This window comes from Physeter macrocephalus, chromosome 20 (assembly GCF_002837175.3).
Source record: "Physeter macrocephalus isolate SW-GA chromosome 20, ASM283717v5, whole genome shotgun sequence".
Lineage (NCBI taxonomy): Eukaryota > Metazoa > Chordata > Mammalia > Artiodactyla > Physeteridae > Physeter > Physeter macrocephalus.
In genome coordinates this window covers 2,758,650-2,778,083 of record NC_041233.1, presented here as the reverse complement: position 1 = coordinate 2,778,083, position 19,434 = coordinate 2,758,650, and the positions used below count along the sequence as shown (strand labels likewise).

At 44.9% G+C, this 19,434-nt stretch overlaps 1 protein-coding gene and 1 long non-coding RNA gene across 10 annotated transcripts in view; one reads left to right on the top strand and one right to left on the bottom strand.

Annotated features, from left to right (window-relative positions):
- The window catches only part of LOC114484624 (uncharacterized), a 31,004-nt gene extending 25,457 nt beyond the window's left edge, over window positions 1–5,547 (bottom strand). For 2 of the 3 annotated variants that reach the window (XR_003677745.1, XR_003677746.1), the window contains exon 1: window positions 5,152–5,547. This is a non-coding gene — a long non-coding RNA (uncharacterized lncRNA). The remainder of the gene's footprint in view (window positions 1–5,151) is intronic. The other variant, XR_003677747.1, reaches the window with a different exon arrangement.
- Window positions 5,548–6,117: 570 nt separating this feature from the next.
- The window catches only part of EGLN1 (egl-9 family hypoxia inducible factor 1), a 56,845-nt gene continuing 43,528 nt past the window's right edge, over window positions 6,118–19,434 (top strand). Inside the window, exon 1 of one of the 7 annotated variants that reach the window (XM_028481983.2) lies at window positions 6,118–7,164. In XM_028481983.2, coding sequence (XP_028337784.1) covers window positions 6,241–7,164 — 924 coding nt within the window. In that variant the 5' untranslated portion in view covers window positions 6,118–6,240. The remainder of the gene's footprint in view (window positions 7,165–19,434) is intronic. The other 6 variants (XM_028481986.2, XM_055081394.1, XM_028481980.2 and 3 more) reach the window with 6 other exon arrangements.

Below are 19,434 nucleotides of genomic sequence, written 5' to 3'. Positions count from 1 at the left end.
TAGACATTTTCCCAAAGAAGACATACAGATGGTCAACAGGTACATGAAAAGGTGCTCAACATCACTAACCATCAGGGAAATGTAAATCAAAACCACCATATCACTTCACACCTGTTAGAATGGCTATTATCAAAAAGACAAGAAATAAGTGTTGGTGAGGATACAGTCAAAAGAGAACCCTTTGTGCAATGTTGATGGAAGTATAAATTGGTGCAGCCACTGTGAAAAACAGTATGGAGGTTCCTCAAAAAATTAAAAATAGAACTACCATATGATCCAGCAATTCCACTTCTGGGTATTTACCTGAAGAAAATGAAAACACTAAGTGGAATGTTCATTGCAACATTCCACCATGTTCATTGCAACATTACTTAAAATTACCAAGTTATGGAAGCAGCCTAAATGACCATTGATAGATAAATGGATAAAGAAAATGTGGTGTATACGTATATATGTACATATATGTGAATATTATTCATCCATAAAAATGAAGTACATCTTGCCTTTTGCGACAACATGGATGAACCTCAAGGGCATTATGCTGAGTGAAATAAGTCAGACAGAGAAAGACAAATTCTGTATGATCCCACCTACATGTGGTTTCTAAAGAACGAAAATTAAAAAACTGACTCATAGACACCAAGAATAGATTAGTGGTTGCCAGAGGCAGCGGGTAGAGGGGGTGGTGATATGGTCCAAAGGTGCGAACTTTCAGTTATACGTAAGTCTGGGAGATCTAACGTACAGAATAGTGACTATACTTAACAATACTGTATTGCAGGTTTAAAAGTTGCTAAGAGAAGGGCTTCCCTGGTGGAGCACTGGTTAAGAATCCGCCGGCCAATGCAGGGGACGCGGGTTCAATCCCTGGTCCGGGAAGATCCCATATGCCGCGAAGCAACTGAGCACATGCGCCACAACTACTGAACCTGTGCTCTAGAGCCCACGAGCCACAACTACTGAGCGCACGTGCCACAGCTACTGAAGCCTGCACGCCTAGAGCCCGTGCTCCGCAACAAGAGAAGCCACCGCAATGAAAAGCCTGCCTTGGGCTTCCCTGGTGGCGCAGTGGTTGAGAGTCCGCCTGCCGATTCAGGGGACACGGGTTTGTGCCCCGGTCCGGGAGGATCCCACATGCCAAGGAGCGGCTGGGCCTGTGAGCCTGCTCCGCAAAAAGAGAAGCCACCGCAAGGAAAACCCTGCCTTGGGCTTCCCTGGTGGCGCAGTGGTTGAGAGTCCGCCTGCCGATTCAGGGGACACGGGTTTGTGCCCCGGTCCGGGAGGATCCCACATGCCAAGGAGCGGCTGGGCCTGTGAGCCGTGGCCGCTGAGCCTGCAGGTCTGGAGCCTGTGCTCCGCAACGGGAGAGGCCACGACAGTGAGAGGCCCGCGTACCGCAAAAAAAAAAAAAAAAAAAAAAAAAAAAGCCTGCCTGCCGCAACGAAGAGCAGCCCCCACTCGCCACAACTAGAGAAAGCCCACGCGTAGCAACGAAGACCCAAAGCAGCCAAAAATAAATAAATAAATAAACAAACAAATAAATAAATAAAGGTAAAAAAAAAAGTTGCTAAGAGAGAAGATTTTAAAAGTTCTCATCACAAGGAAAAAAGACTGTAACTGTGTGAGGTGATGAATGTTAACTAAATTTCCTATGGTAATTGTTTCATAAAATATACATATATCAAATCATTATGTTGTACACCTAAAATGAATACAATGTTATATGTCAATTATAACTCAATAAAAAACAAATTTAAAAAAAGGCAAAATGGAGGGAATTCCCCGGCGGTCCAGTGGTTAGGACTCTGCACTTTCACTGCCGTGGGCCCGGGTTCAATCCCCTGGTTGGGAAACCAAGATCCTGCAGCCAAAAAAAAAGAAAAAGAAAAGGCAAAACGGGGGGCACAAGAATATAAAAATGTTGATAATAGTTGAAGTTGAAAATTATTGACCTAATCAGGGCTGAGGTTGATTATACTACTATCTCTATCTTTGTGTATGTTTACCTTTTCCCACAAAAAAGAGTTACAGAAAAAATGGAGCTGTCTTTAACCTGGGTTGGTATAAGTTACTGATTGGGACTACATTAAAAGTGGGTTCAACATTAAGGTAATGTTTGTTAACAACAACAATGACAACAAAAAACAACTCGTAGTGTAATTATATTAACCCATTATATTTATATACATTATGTAAATAAATAAATCATTATAATGAGGAATGATTCTAAAGTTTCATGTTATATTTCTTGAGATGACCAATTTTTAACTGGATTAGTAAGTTTTAAATCATAAGCTGATAAAGTGGGTGATAGATAAATTTTCCTGAATATATACAAAATCTACTTAAATATTTTATTTTCATAAGGGAACCACCTTGGTAGACAGTAAACCTGGTTCGATGTACGTGGGGAAGCACAGCGCATGTGTGCATCTGCCAGAACACCCAGTACAGAAGAGAGCAGGTGCTGTTTTCCATGACACCTACTTGTGTGTGTCCCGATACTATAGTTAGAAAATGCCTCAAATTTTTAGTTGCTTTTCCCAGAACTTGAAGATCGTCTTCCTGTTTATCTTGGTGGGATGCCTATGTTGTACTTGTGATTTTTCTGTTCTCTGTAATGTATTAAAACAAGATTGTCACAGATGGGGAAACAAGAGGTCATTAGTTAACAATCAGATGTGTGATTTCCTGAGCAGAAAAGACGCTCTCTTGTGCATTTTAAACATTTTTAAAGGAGAAATAGGGCTAGTCCCTTGAAGGCAAAGCCTGTTCACTGAGCTTTCCTCAAGACTCGACACAGTCATTTCTAAATTCATTTCCTCATTTAATTCTGTCCTTTGCATTTAATCTCAATTTTGCCTCTATTTTTTTGTAAGTCTCTCATCAGTTCATAGTGGTTACTGCTTTATAGTTTAAGTAAACATTGCCAGAAGAACAAAGGAAAGTGAAAGGGGTGGTCAATTAGCTTTCATCCAAGTTGGTGTGATATGGAGATGACAGCACCTTTCCTTGAATTCATCCTTCAGGTTTTAGAACAGTTGATCTTCATTAGGTTCAGGGCAGGGAAAAAGTTGTACTAATTACTGGCTTTGGGAGACACAAGCCTTTGTTCTCCCCAAAGCATTAGGGAACACTCCTGGTGCTACTCACCTCATTGCCTTACTCTTGTTTCATTTTCTATAAATGGACCTAATAATGGTACCCACCTCATGGTGATTGTAAAGATTAAATGAGATAATATTTGTAAAATGCTTAGAACAGAGATTGGCACCTAATAGTAAGTACGCTGTGTTTGTAAGATAAATTCCTGCATGACAGTGTGGATCTTCTCTATACCATTTGAATAAATGACAACAGCTACATGCGGGTGGAGTTCTAGAATCTCCTTGGTGAACTTGTCATTCACTGGCTATTGCATGGTCAGCAGATGGTTTGGTGAAACCTCACTAATCTGGAATGAGTTCACAGGTTATTAAACCTGAATAAGTGAAAATTCTGAAATCATCGATCTTTGGAAGTATTTGAAACAACATTTTATATTTGCTCTATTCATGAAAAATTTGAAAGTGTCACGTTTGACTAATTAAGTATTTTCAAGATACACATGTTAAGTTTGTGATTTTGTATACTTAATTGGAACAAAATGAAAGCTAATAAAGGTTTTGATACGGACATCTAATCTTTTAGGTAGATATCAATGAAAATACATGAAAAAGCATAGAGAGATGTCAATACACTTCTTTGCATGCCGCAGACCTAAATAGTAACTTTTTTTTTTTTTTTTTTCGGTACGCAGCCTGTCACTGCTGTGGCCTCTCCCGTTGCGGAGCACAGGCTCCGGATGCGCAGGCTCGGCGGCCATGGCTCACGGGCCCAGCCGCTCCGCGGCATGTGGGATCTTCCCGGACCGGGGCACGAACCCGTGTCCCCTGCATCGGCAGGCGGACTCTCAACCACTGTGCCACCAGGGAAGCCCCCTAAATAGTAATTTTTAAAGATATTGCTGGACTACTTTTAATATCTACAAATAACTAAATTTAGAAGAATCAAGTGTTTGTAGAATGAGTGTTCCCTAGCAAACTTGAGAATACTTAAGAATCAGTTATCACTACTACAGCAAAAGGAGACCAAGGAAGTCAGATTTCACTGGTATTTAAATTATACTTTACTTTTATAATTTACGTATGTCAAAACGTTTTAAAAGCTAACTTTTTAAGCCATTTTTAAGACTTTCTAAATTAATCGATTTGAAATCTTGATTAGTGCAATGGGCAGGGCTAGCAATTCCTTTTTCTTTGTTCCCATCCCATCCTATCCACCCTCTCTTAGGGCATTTACTCTGAGCTCTAGGTTGTCATTATTTGTTTACACGTCCGCCCCCTGCACGGAACTTCTCTGTCTTCCAAAGGCCAAGCTAATTGGAATTACTGTCCTCTTTCACCAGATTGGATCCCCAGGGTACTGTTTATTTATATGGCAGAATTTAATGACAGTTTTAAGTTCTGTGTAGTTGATGAAGAGTTTTTGGATTCAGGCTAGTTTTTTAAAAAATATTCTACAAAGTGGTTTATAAGTCCCTATATTATTCTGCTTTTAACCTTACACATTTCAGCTCTTCTGCTGTTAATCTGGAAGGCTAACATCTCAAGGACTGCTGAAGTTACCTGCAGTCTATTCAGATGGTACACAAGCCCAGCACAGCATTTCCCACATTAGCAGGTGCTCAATAAAGATGGTGAACATCGCAATCACAGCCCTTTTTATTCCAAAAATAAATGGCAGGGCGGAAAGAAACACCCTTGGCTTATTTCTGGTAAGGTTTTTATGTACTATAAAAGAAAGAATTGTACTCATCAGCGTAGCACAAATTCTAATAATAAGAGATACTTCTGTTTAAACTTAAAAGTCGTTAATGCAGTAATGCCCATTTGCCCTCCCTCCGCCCCGCGCCCCGGCCAGATCCACTTCTCAGGAGCAGTTCCAGCAGTTTGAGCTTAAGTGCCTGAATGTGGACCCTGAAATGAGCCTTGATTACCTTAGTCGACTAGGTAGCCAAACATTTTTTCACGAGGGTTTAAACTCCGCAAGATTTCACAGGATTTAAAAATGGTAAAAAAAAAAAAAAAAAAATGCATCGAATTTCAGTACCTTTAAATTTGGCTCAAACGGGGCACAGGGGCTTAGAATGACACCGCAGCAATATTTAGTTTTGTTTTTTAACAATTTCGGGCCTTCCTGAAATACAGGCTGTATTGGCGTAATGGAAAAAGGAGCCTTGGAATCCCAGAGTCTGGTTTCTGGGTTCCGTCCCAGTTCTGCGTGACCTTGGGCAAGTTACTTTACTTCTCTGAATTTCCGTTTCCTCCGATGCAACACGACCATGGCAGCAGCCACCTTGCAACGTAGTCTGGAGCGCGCCTAGAACACACCCAGTCGGCCGCACACAAACATCAGCCATATTAAGGCCGCCCAGCTCCGCGGCGACCTCGCGGCCGCGCTCTGCCCAGCAGGTGTCGGTACCGCCCGGGGCGCGGGCCCGGCGGCGGCGGCGCGGCCCCCTCCCTTCCGCCGCTCTCGGGCCTGCCTCTCGGCGTCCGCGGGCGGGCCGCGGCAGCGTCCCGGACCCGCCCCGGACGCAGTTGGCGAGGGCGCCAAGGGCGCCAGACCGGGCTCCGAGGCCCAGCCGGCCGAGTGCGGGAGGCCGGAGGCGGCCAGGGCGCCGCCCGCGCCCGAGCGCGAGCGCGCGGCCACCGCCCCCTCGGCCCACCCCTCGCCCTGCCCCGCCCCCCGCCCTCGCGCGCCGCCCGCCTGGGTCGCCGCGGGGCCGTGGTGTACGTGCAGAGCGCGCAGAGCGAGTGGCGCCCGCACGCCCTGCGCTGCTCCGCGGGCCGAGACGGGCCGCCTGGGACGCTGAGGCGGCGGCGGCCGAGGCGGCGGGTCTCGCGCGCCGGGCCCGTGTGCCCGAGCGGAGGTCGCCGTCCGCCGCGCAGGCCGCGCTCCCTCAGCCCGCGGCGGCGATGAGGCGCTGAGGCGGCGGCCGGCGCCGCGCGGCGGGACCGGAGGACGAGGAAGCGGCCCGGCCGAGGGCGCGGGACGCCGGCCTCTCGAGGCGAGGGGCGGCGGGTGCATGGCGCAGTGACGGCCCTTGCCGCTCCGCCCGCGCCCCGGCCCCAGGCGAGGCCGTCCGGCCGCCGCCCCTCCTGCTCGGCCGCCGCCTCCACCGCCGCCGCCGCCGCCATGGCCAATGACAGCGGCGGGCCCGGCGGGCCGAGCCCGAGCGAGCGAGACCGGCAGTACTGCGAGCTGTGCGGGAAGATGGAGAACCTGCTGCGCTGCAGCCGCTGCCGCAGCTCCTTCTACTGCAGCAAGGAGCACCAGCGCCAGGACTGGAAGAAACACAAGCTCGTGTGCCAGGGCGGCGAGGGCGCCGTCGCCGCCGGAGCGGGCCAGCCCCAGCATCCCGGTCCCGCGCCGCCGCCCAGGGCCGCCGGGGCCAGGGAGGCCAGGAAGGCGGCGCCGCGCCGGGACAGAGCCGCCGCCGCCGCCGCCGAGGCCGCGGGCCCGCGGGCCGCCGGAGACGCGGCGATGGCGAAGGCGAAGGCCAAGCCGGCGGCCGACCCCGCGGTGGCCGCGTCCCCGCCTCGCGCGGCGCCCGGCGGCCAGGGCCCGGCGGCGGCGGCGGCCGCCGCCGAGGCAGAACCCGCGAAGGAGGAGCCGCTGGCCCGCTCGTCGCTGTACCAGGAGAAGGCGAACCTGTACCCGCCGAGCAGCGCTCCGGGCGAGGCGCTGAGCCACGGCGGCGGCCTGCGGCCCAACGGGCAGACGAAGCCGCTGCCGGCGCTGAAGCTGGCGCTGGAGTACATCGTGCCCTGCATGAACAAGCACGGCATCTGCGTGGTGGACGACTTCCTGGGCAAGGAGACCGGGCAGCAGATCGGCGACGAGGTGCGCGCCCTGCACGACACCGGCAAGTTCACGGACGGGCAGCTGGTCAGCCAGAAGAGCGACTCGTCCAAGGACATCCGAGGCGATAAGATCACCTGGATCGAGGGCAAGGAGCCCGGCTGCGAAACCATCGGGCTGCTCATGAGCAGCATGGACGACCTGATCCGCCACTGTAACGGGAAACTGGGCAACTACAAGATCAATGGCCGGACGAAAGTAAGTGTGTGCCGGGAGTGGGCGCGGGGCGAGGGAACACGGTGTCTGTGTGTAAAAGGGATTTCCTTCTTGTGCAGCACCTGGTGGAGCAAACGGATAGCATCCACCTCCTGCCGGCTCACACACTTCTGCGTCTGATTGCACGGTCTTCTGGCTAAACTTAGGCTCTTCCTTGAACTTTGCAGTTTTCTCTTTTCCCTTGCACAGTGAGTCGGGTCAAACCTCGCTGGAGCTTTAGGCGTCCGACGGGGATTATTAGAGTGCTACCCGAAGCAAGGGCTGGTTCTGCATCAGCCTTGTGTTTGCAGCGGCTCTTAAATTCCCCGTGGGCTTTGAACCACTCATCAGCTTCCGACTTCCACAGTCGAATGTTGTGTTCAGTGAGGAACCTGCCAGCTGACCGCAGAAAGGTACATTTAAAATAAGCATTTAGGCCGAAGGCCTTCCTGAACGTTCCCCTCCCCCTCTTACAGCTCTCATCCATCTCCCTGTCCCTGCTGTTTTGAAACCCACTGCTAAACGGGGGAAGAAGTATTTCCGTTTTCTGACCGCTCAGTGTAGGTAGATTACATTTTTAGCATAGGTTTCCTTTATTTGCTTTTGTTAGTATAATCCCGCTGTTGAAAAAGAACTGTTTTGTAGCTTCCTGGAAAAAAAACAAAAAAAGCAAAAACCCCATGGAATTGGAGCAGGAGGGAGGGCTCACTCTTAAGTCTCGATTTGGTGAAATCTTTGTTTTCTCTTGACTAGTGTAGTTTTTCCCCAACAGATTCTTCCGTTCCTACCTAGTCTGATCGCTCTTCCCTCCTCAGTATGGTAAATGATAGACTCTCCTTCTCTATATTCTCTTGTGCTTCTTTTCCATTTTACTCCCCAGATCTTAATCTTTTCTTTGTATCCAGCTCCACTCCAGGCCACCCTACGCCACCCTCCACCACCATCAATCTCTGTCTGATTTTGTGAGTTTGAGGAGATTGTTCAGGAGATCATCACACGTGGGTGTTTGTACACAGACACTGACTCTTCACAGTGGTTCTTTTGTGTGTGTCAGACCATCTGTTTTGACAGTCACTATGTGTGACTCTCAGATTGCCCAAAAGGCTAGGCATAGGCAGTGAGGAAAGTTCTAAACGGGAAAATTTGGTGGGAAAAGACAATGTAAAGTCTAATTTACGCATTGCTGCTTCGTTGCTGGATGAAGGCACGTGTCTTAATATCATAAGGTCGCCAAAAAAAAAAAAAGGTGAACACTTGCTTAACACTAAGCTGGAAGGAAAAAAGAGCCTGATTAAATGCCAACTTCGGTCTTTAATGCAATTCTCATTTATATACATATATTTTTTTAAATTTGTTACAGATCAAATCTGAATATAGCCATAAACTCTAGAGGAAGGAAAGCTTTAAAAAGCTTGAAGGCATATTAATGTAACTGTACAAAACTGACCGAAGTATGTATATAGCTGGGGCACAAGCTTCAGGTGAAGTCACGAAGAAGATAATGTCCTGAATCTTCCTTGCTCTGCTTTCTTTAGTTAATTTAGCTTTCCAAATTAAGCTAAATCCTCTTCTCTCCTATCTTCCTGTTTTTAACTGCCCTTCTCAGGGAAGGGACAGCAGTCAGCCTAGCTCTTACAAAAGGGCCTCCTAATGGGGAGGCTGTTAGAGAATAGCCGCCTCTTTCCTCAGGAGTGCCAGTGGTTGAAGGGCCGTTGAGGTTTTAGATCACCTGACTACACAGATCATGTGAGGGAAGGATGGATTTTAAACTCTTTAGATTTTGATCTTATGCTTACATTAATTTTAGGGACACAATTTCAGGATCTGTGAATGGTTTTAGGGAATCCCTTTCATTGTACTTCTTGGTTGAGAGAGGTTTTGGTAATCTTGTTTGATTGTGTAGGTTAAGCATTCCTAAAAGAAACTAAAGATGCTTGCTTTGGGGGAGTGGAAAGGCAATCAGACTACCAGCCACCATATATTGAGCAACCTCAGTGTGCTAGGCACCAGGTTAGGCTCAATACAGACATGGTCACAGTAATTTTAATCCTATGAAATCGGTAGCATTATTCTTACTGTACATTTGAGGATATTTTAGCTCCGACTTGGCCAAGACCTACCACTTATATAACCTAGCTGGGATTCAAACTTAGGGCCATTCAGACATCAAGCCCTGTGCTTTTCCTACTACACTGGATATGGGTAGGATATTAAATGAGAAGATGTAGATTACTTAGCACACTGTTGGAACTAAAATTTGATATACATATTTTGTTGACAGTGAGAGCATTAGCCTTGTATGTGAATAATTGTAGTTTATCTTTGGACTGTAGAAACTTCTTTTATTACAATGTTTGTTTCGGATAGTGACTGAAAAAGCCAGTTAAATGTATCTGCCTGGATCATGCTTATACTCCTAAGAGAGGCAGAATATGGGTACTATATGTGATTGCAGAGAGGGTCTTCAGTTAAGGGTTTTATTATCCTTTACGACATTACAGTGATTTTAAAAGGTATTTGCCTCAAATGTGTGGTATTTTTCTCACATAGATTTTCACAGCAACTCTGTAAAATATTTAGGTTGTTGGTGTATTATCCCTGTTTACAGATAAGGAAAGTGAGCCTCAGGAAAGGTCACTTGTTGGAAATCCTGCAGCATACCAGGACTTAAATTCAGGTTCTCTGACCGAGATTTGATGTTCTTCATTTACACTGTCTCTTCTGTATGGTCTCTGTGCATGTCAGGGCCTGATAATCAGATGATGTATAATTTATAATTGGCTGTGGCTCATTCAGTATATTCTTGGATTTCTCCCAAGTTTCTGCTTCCAACACGCTTATCTGGCCACTGTTTGTCCAGCTACTTTAAAAGAGGAACTACAAGGGAAAGATGAAGAAATACAGGAAAAAAACAGGAACATGATCGTGGCCACTGAGCTCCAGTTTCCACTTTCTCTGGTCCTTTTTGGGGATTTTCCCCCTTTTTGCCCTTAAACTGCTCTTTGATCCTTTATCCTTTCTCACACCCTTTCTTCCATCAAGAAGACTTGCAGTGATGTCCAAGAGGAAGGAGTCACGGCCTGCTGATTTGTGAAGAGTAGCTTTGTGTGGGCTATAAGAAATCATAGGTGCCTTTACTTGGGGTAGAGGAAGATGAATGCAGAGGAGTGCAGATCCTGGGAAAACGTGCAACTATTCAGTTGGAGTTTCTTTCTTTCTTTTTTTTAAAAAAAATTTGTTTGTTTTATTTATTTATTTTTGGCTGCGTTGGGTCTTCGTTGCTGCGCGCGGGCGAGCGGGGGCTACTCTTCATTGCGGTGCGCGGGCTTCTCACTGCGGTGGCTTCTCTTGTTGCAGAGCACAGGCTCTAGGCGTACGGGCTTCAGTAGTTGTGGCACGTGGGCTCAGTAGTTGTGGCTCGTGGGCTCTAGAGCGCAGGCTCAGTAGTTGTGGCGCACGGGCTTAGTCGCTCTGCGGCGTGTGGGATCTTCCCGGACCAGGGCTCGAACCCGTGTGCCCTGCATTGGCAGGCGGATTCTTAACCACCGCGCCACCAGGGAAGCCCTCAGTTGGAGTTTCTTAACCACTCTGAAGGAAAACGTTTGCCTGTTACAATAAAACTACTAGAATCATATACATGTTTTTGGAATTTTGTCTAAAACTTACTCTGTTCAGTTAAAATGTACGTAAAGAGAAGGAGTGATAAAATAAGACCAATAAACAGCAGATTCTATTCCTGAGATTTTTCACCAGTCCCGCAGTTAATTGGGCAGATCTAGCTGATTATGGCTTTGAGAGCAAAGGGTAGGATAAGGAAAGACCTGGTGTCAGTCCTCTTAGATGTTACAAACAAAACCAAACAAAACTGCCTTCTAATCTACTTCTGCCACTTTCTCTATACTCTTGGCTCCCAGGATGTACTAATTGAAGCAGCTTGTTTAATGTTTTAATAGCTACGTCAGAGTTCAAAGTCAATTATTCTGTATTCAGAAAGGCTGAAAATATTACAACTTCCATAATAGCAGTTTTGCATAGTGCTTTACTGTTTTAAAAGAGAAGCAAGTGGACTGAAAGAGTAGTCTTAATAGGTTGTGACAACCAAGTTCAACTTTGTAGGAAAACATTTTGTACCGAGAATTAGTGTACGTGTAGTTTACATATATGGTAACTTCTTTAATTCTGAAGGAATTTTAGTTTAAATTAACAGGTTGTTGGTTTTTCAAAAATGTTTATAGCTCTTCTCTTATCTACTGCCTAATAAGCCACAAAAATTTCCTGCAAAACCTTAGTCACACAGGAGGAGAGCATCTGAACGTAGAAGGATAGTGGACTTTGTGCTGCTGTGAAACCTGGCTGGGATTCTGGATCTGCCACTGTTTCTATGTCCTTGAGCCAGTTGCTTAAGCGTTCTGAGCCTCAGTTATTCCATTTGGAAAATGGTGTTAAATGATGCCTGCCTTTTCTGTCTCTCAGGCTTGCTCTGAGGAATCTATATAATCTTGCATGTAAAGGCACTTTTTAAATTGTAAAGCACTATGCAAAAGTGTCCTTAACTTACTCTTCTCATTTAGAAAATTTTCTCCTTTTCTGATTTCTTTCTTTAAAAGAGTTCTGTGCTTTTCCTGTCTTTTCCTCTTTAATAAGCTAGAGGAAAAAAGAGTTTAGAATGATCACCCATTTTTGACTTCCCCTACACACACACACAGACACACACACACACACTTTTTACACACACACACTTTTCGCACACACACTTTTTGCACACACACTTTTTATACACACACACTTTTTACACACACACACACTTTTTTTAAACAGAGGAAATAAGTCCCAGAGAGGTTAAGTGCCTTGTTCAAGGTCAGAGAGCTGGTTAGTGATTTACTTCATTCTTATATCTGCACCTTAATGCTGCATCTCATGTAAAAATCATGTGTTCCCACTTAACTAATTTTGGTGTCTTTTATGCCATTTTTGAGGCTACGCTTGAACATTTATGATTTCCTTCTCTTCTCCCTTTTACTCCTGTCACTCTACAGTTTGGCTTACCTGACATTCTAGTTTAAATTTTCCTCCTTTCGATAATTCCTCCTTAATTTCCCTAGGTGTTCTTTATTTACCTCCTTTTTTCCTCTGTTGTTGAAGCCATTTTCCCTGAAGCAGGCCCACTCTCTCTTATTTCCTTAGTTGGAACTGTCTTTCTGCTCTGTGTTTCTGCTTTAAATGTTTATTCTCTGTTTTCCTTTCCCCCCTTTGCCCCTATCAGGCATGAAGTCTGTCTTTGTTCATCTTCTAGCATGTTCTCTGAAGCCTGTACCTTCCCAGTATGCCTTTGGATTGATGTTATCAGCTTAGTTGTTTTTATTTAATTTTTCTCTTTAGGCTTTTAAAGCAACACCAAATGTTTCAGTCTCCCTTTCATTTGCACACATTCTTGATCAGTGTTTCATAGATGCATTTTAGTGCTGCATTTGCATTCTACCTCCTTTTCCACTGTGCCCTTGCTTCTGCACCTGAAACATTGTTTGTGACCACAGGATGGCATTCAGATGATTATTTGAACCATATTCATGGCTTGTCTTTGACTCTTTCTGTTCCAGCTAAAAACTTTCTATTCTAAAAAACAAAACAAAGAAACAAGAAAAAAAAACTGATAGATGATTAACCAAAGTCTTCCCTTAAAATGGTTTATTTCACACCTGTATTTCTTAGCCCAGACTCTGAATTGTTCTGCCATCTTTATTGGAATGTTTTGTGTTTCATTATCACATTTTTCCAGAACCAAGTCACAGTTTTATTTCTGAAGAGCTTGGATAGTATCTGTACCCTCCGTCTGTCTGCTCGCTGAAATCACCGGACAGGTTTCTTGGGTTTGGATTTCTCGTTTTCTTTATTCAGTGCCCCAAACCCCATTTCTTCACTAAAGCAAAATGCATGTACTCTTGGCTTCTCCTTACCGTGTTCTCTGAGTCTTGTTTTGATAGTCTTTTCATTCGTTCGTTGATTCAACAAATGACATGAAGTGAGTACTTTGCATGTACAGGTACTGTCCTAGGAGCTAGGAATACCTGAACGAGAACAAAAATGCCCCCATTCTCATGGAGCTTAAATTCCACTTGAGGCAGGTGAGGGTCAGGGAGAGACAGTTAATAAAGAGATGTATGAGTAAGTGCATGACACGTTAGGTGGTGAACATTAAGACAAAAAACTAAACAAGGTAAGGACAGAGTAACCAGTGGGTTTTCTTTTACATAGGATTGATAAAGTAATAGGATATTTACATAGGGGCTTGAATGAAGTGAGGGCCTGGGTTATAGGGGTACGTGGGAGAAGAACATTCCAGGTAGAGGTATTAAATAGCACATACAGCGGCCCTGACATGGGATGTGCTTGGCGTGTTCGGAACACAGCAAGGAGGAGGTCACTGCGTCTCTAGCGGAGCAGAGGGGAGGGAACGAGCGAGAGCACGGTAGGCGATGGGGTCAGTAAAGTGGGGTTGGGAAGTAAGGTCAGTTCATGTAGGATTTCGCCTGTGAGCTGTGGCAGGAACTCTGGGTTGTATCCTAGGTGACACGGGAGGCCCCTGGAGAGCTTCTTCTAGGAGATTTCTGTGGCTGCCGTGCAGGAGCAGGTGGGAGGGAGCAAGAGTGAAAGCAGGGGCACCAGGTAGGAAATTCTCCCAGCAGCCTCGGCCCAGGAGGTGGTGGCTCACTTTAGAGCAGTAGCTGCAGACCTCTGGGGAATTAGTTGGATTCTGGATATATTTTGAAAGTAGAGTCAGTGAGATTTGCTGATGGATTAGTCGGAAGAATGCGAGAAAGGAAGGAGTTGAGAGTGTCTCCAGGTTTTTGGCTTGAGCAACTGGAAGGAGATCATTATTATTTCATCTTGCTCCAAGCCTCCTGCTTTTCTCCTCTTGCCCTGCTCTTCCAGTTTCCATTTATAGCAGACTGTTGACACTTATTTCGCAGCTCAGTCCAGAGAGAAAAGCTCCACGCTCTGCCTGTCCGCATTCCTTCAAATTGGCTGTGCTTGCTGCTGCTGCTGTTGGCCTCGCAGCGCCATCCTTTCTTCTCCAGAGGCTTTATGGCTTCTTTGCACAGTATGCTCTCATCAGCTCTGCCCCTGGGGCTGCCTGCGGGAATTACTGCAGGACATCTTGCTGAGCTTCTGGCGCTGTCAACAAGTAGGTCTGTGCTCTCTTACATGAACTGCTCACTTAAGATGGCTTGTAGATACAAATCCATGTAAAAAGAATTACACAGATTCTGAAATTTAGGGAAACATTGGAGAAAATTGAATGGTTCAATATGAGAGACAAGCATAGATTTAGATTAAATTTCAAAATACAATTAGAAATAGAACATCTTTGTTTAAACCTGCTGTTGGAAGTTAAAGCTATTGTAGAAAATTGAGAAGAGGTAGAATGACCATAAAATATCAAAAATAATTCCTGACATATAGATGCAAACAATTCTGTGATAGCTTAGTAGGAAAAGAAGGGGGAAGTTTATGATACTTTGGGGATCTGAAAAGATAGCAGAGAAATACAGCTCTCATCCCCTTGATGAGGAGCCTGACCCTGGAGTTAGAAATAAAAGTACCACCTATCAGATGGGAAGTGATAGGGTTAAAATTATAATATAGTGTCCAGGCCTTTTAAGCATAGGAAACCTTGCTTTTGACTTTAGGGAAAGGGAGGGTCACAAAAGTATGGGTAAACATTAAAATACTCTATATGAAATGATTAAAAAAAATTAAAACCTAAAAGGTCAAACCTGAGCTATAGAATCGAGGAACCTTATAATCTCAACTTAATTCAAACAACTTCAGTTTCAGCCTGATTTTTGTATACGTGGGAAATGTCAGATCTGGCCAGTCAATTGAAAGAGTGTAATCAGGAGTTTGGGGTATTAAAAGATTGACGGCATCTGAATTTTTTCTCATTAATATTGGTACTCAACTCTCATCTGTAGATGGTAACTAGAGGTTCTGAGTCCATAGTTTTGTCAGTAATTATCCTCTATTCTATCTCTAGGTATTTTTTTACCTTCTATTATATCTTCCACTGACTTCTGTTAGCATTACTTCTCTGAAATACAGCCTTGCAAGTTACTTTTTAATTAGAAAATTGCGTGATTTCCCCCCATAGGCCAGGTCTTCGTGCTGCTTCAGTAGCACTATTGACCACCCCACCTCTAAAATCTTTGATCTTTGATCACTCGTTTACTGGCCTGGATCTGAGCCTTTCAAGTGTTGTTTTCTCAGTATATTTTTCAGATTTTTCCTTATTTTCTCAGCTTCTAACTGTAGTTTTTTCTTGAAGCTCAGTTCTTAGCTTTTTGCTCAGCACTGTGAGAAGACACGTGTAGGGGGAACTTAAAGCATCTATATTTCTAGACTTTTCTTCTCAGCTTATATTAGTTATCTGTTGCTATGTAACAATGTAACAAGTTGCACCAAAACGTAGTGACTTAAAATAACACACATTTATTATTTCAGTTTCTGTAGATCAGGAACCTGGGCATAGCCTAGCGGCATCGTCTGCTCCGCTGCCTCTCACGAGGCTGCAGTCAAGGCGTCAGCCAGGGTCGGTGGTCTCCTCCAGAGGCTCAAATGGGGAAGGATCTGCTTCCAGGCTCACTCAGTGGCTATCAGCAGCATTCAGTTTCTCGTGGGTTGTTGGACTGAGGACCTCAGTTCCTTGCCATGTGGGCCTCTCCAACACAGCAGCTTGCTTCATCAAAGTATGCAAATCAAAAAGGCAGTAAAGAATCCTCTATCAAGACTGAAGTCCCAGACTTTTGTAACTTAACCACAGATGTGACATCCCATCACCTGTGCTGTATTTTTTTGGTTAGATAAAGTCACTAGGTTCATTTCACACTCAAGGGGAAGTAATTACACAAGAGTGTGAATACCATTTCTTAAATTGCTTCTTCTTTTATAGTGTTTGCCCCTGAAGTGATACTGGTTTTTTAAAAACTTATTTATTTTTATTTTATTTATTTTTGGCTGTGTTGGGTCTTCGTTGGTGCACGCCAGCTTTCTCTAGTTGAGGCGAGCAGGGGCTGCTCTTCGTTGCGGTGCGCTGGCTTCTCACTGCAGCGGCTTCTCTTGTTGCGGAACACGGGCTCTAGGCGCACGGGCTTCAGGAGTTGTGGCACGCGGGCTTCAGTAGTTGTGGCTCGCGGGCTCTAGAGCGCAGGCTCAGTAGTTGTGGCTCACAGGCTTAGTTGCTCTGCGGCATGTGGGAATCTTCCTGGACCAGGGCTCGAACCCGTGTCCCCTGCATTGGCAGGCGGATTCTCAACCACCGCGCCACCAGGGAAGCCCCGAAGTGATAGTTTTAATGGTCTGTGGTTTGTCTTCTCCTTTTGCTCTGGTCTATATCTTTTTCTCCCTGGGTGATCTTATGGGCTGGAGGAAGCACAAGTTCTTAAGCTAGTTTGCCGGTGTTCAAGCTCTTGTTTTGCTACTTAATTGCTCTCTGATTTTAGGCAAATTTTCTAACAATTAAAGTATCGCTTTCTCATCGTATATTAGGAGTTAATAATGGTACCTAATTCAATAAGGTTTGTTTAGAGATGGGTGAGATACATGAGAAATGCTCAGCAGATTATCAGTGTTCATTTAATATTAGCTGTAACTATAATAACAGAAGGATGAGGAGGAGGAAAGCAACCATGGCTTCAGCTATTAGGATTTGTTCAAGACTCCTTGATCTGTCTCTTACCCTGGCATCTGTAAAGGACTAATGGACGTCTCCACTTGAATGTTCTACAAGTACTGCAAACCTAGCATGGTTAAGACTGAAGTTTTGTCTTGGAGGGTATCAGGGTTGGTGGGGCTCTCTGATGGGAGAACAGGTTTAAAACTGAACCTGTTTGCAAAACCCATTTATTTTTTCAGCAACTGTTTACGGTGTCTAATATATGCCTGGATCAGTGCTAGGCACTGAGAGTACCACGATGTCCAGGTCAAGGTAATTCTCTCTGCCCTTCCCAAGTTTTATTGTCTGAGGGGAAGATAACACTGAACCTGCAGTTCCATGTGTGATAGATGTTTATGAGATGTACTGGAGCCCATGGGAGCATGTTAGAAGAGACCTAGGTCGGTCTGCAAGCCAGGAAAGGTGTCCTTGAAGAAGCAGTTATTTAGACAGACTTCCGATGGGTGAGTTCATTTCAGTGGAATAAGTCCAGTGAAAGTCTTCAAGTCTGAAAAAGCATGATGTTTTAGAGAAACATTCTTTCCTTTATCAGCATGTAAATTTTACTCACTTAAAAATTATTTCCTGTGTCTTGTTCCTCATTCCCATTTACACTTTCCTAAGAAACTCATCTTTGTCTCTGTCCTAGATCATTAGAAAAGCCTACTTTTTTTCTTTTTGTATCTTTCCTTTCCAGTCCAGTCTATCCATTGCCTCTTGTGTTATCTTTCTAAAACACAGATCCTATCATTCTGCTGCTTGAAAACTATGTTTCCCCTTCAAGTCTTGGTATGCCATACAGATATTTTTTTTAAGGAATGTTTCATTTCCCATCGTGTACTTTCTGCTGCAGCCACTGGAGCCTACTTTCAGGTTCCTTGAACTGCGTTCATCTTCTCTCTCTCTGCATTTCTACCTCTGCATTTCTGTGTGGAAAGGTAGTAGGGAGGTTTCCCCAGCCTACTTCTTGCCCCAGTTCTTCTAAGCAGAATTACACCTCTGTCCTGTCTGTTGCTGTGGCACTTCTTTTTTTTTTTTTTTTTTTTTTTTTTTGTGGTACGTGGGCCTCACACTGTTGTGGCCTCTCCCGTTGCGGAGCACAGGCTCCGGACGCGCAGGCTCAGCGGCCATGGCTCACGGGCCCAGCCGCTCCGCGGCATGTGGGATCCTCCCAAACCGGGGCGCGAACCCGGTTCCCGTGCATCGGCAGGCGGACGCGCAACCACTGCGCCACCAGGGAAGCCCTGTGGCACTTCTTATCACTGATGGAACACTTTCGACAGTGGTGGGTTTGTTTCCTCCACTAATTGTGAGCCACGTTAGGATAAGACCCCTGTCTTACTCATGTTGATATACTCAGCTTTTTGCATCGGGCACTCAGTATTATATTTGGATTTTCACTGTACCACCCTAATTGAGATTTTTAATCGCTTTATACCTGGACTGTTATACAATATTATTATTTAATTCATTCTTCTCCATATACCACCTACATCTATCTAATATAAATTTACTAACACTTATAAAAATCTTACTCAGAAGTCTTCTGAGGTTTATTTAAAGGGTACAGTTTGATTCCTAGGCACTTAATGCTCCCCAGCTACTTAGGCCCACCCCACCTATCCACCCTTATTTGCTACCCCTCTTTGAAATACAGCCACTATTTCAGTCAGACTATTTTCTGCCTTTTTGCTTCACTTCTCACTCCTCCCAACACGTCTGTGAGTTCTTAAACCAGTTCATAAACCAGTCAAAGAACTGGTTTATGCTCCCAGAATTCAGATGTTATGCGTCACTTATGCGTCCCTTAGCATCTAGCTTAAGTCCCATCCCCCGTATCTCCCTGAACTCTGAACCTCCATTGATCTCTCTTTTCTCAGAAATTTTGTATATCTTTTATTCCTGAAGTATCTTCTCCAGAAAGTTATAAGAGCAGGGGAGCTGTATTATATACTCCTTGGTCTTACACAAAGCACCTTTTGTTGTTCTGGTTATTTATTATTCATATGTTAACACTTAGTGAATTGCCCTCAACCAACCTGCCCTGTACCTCATCTCTGCTTCCCCTCTTTCTATCCATTTTCTAAAACTACAGTAAGATATTTTGAAAGTCTGTGAGCATTTTCATCCTATTGTGGTCAACTCTCCTTTCTATGCTGACTATGCTATTTCCAGTCCCTATTTTCCAGATAAAAATAACCCAGGCCAACATGGCCTAAACTATTTTTAACTCCAAGAACTGGGAGAAAGGTCTGAAAGTGAAATGAAGTTTTAGCCATTGCCTTGGCCCACGGTCAGTTGGTAGGTTACGCAATGTGGTAGAAGCCTGCACGTCTGTGAATCTCGAGAGCAGAGTGCATGTATGTCTTCCCTCCCTCATCCCCACCAGTGAGAATCCCCAGGGAACATGTGTCACTTCAAAACAAAGCTGCATAAGAGGCACGATGTTGAAAGTGACCTCTTACATAGTCTCCTCTGTGACCTAGGAGAGAAGCTTGTTCCTGGCAAGCTGACACAAAGCTCAGCGTTTTCTATACCATGGGATTGATGTGCAAAGTTAAAAT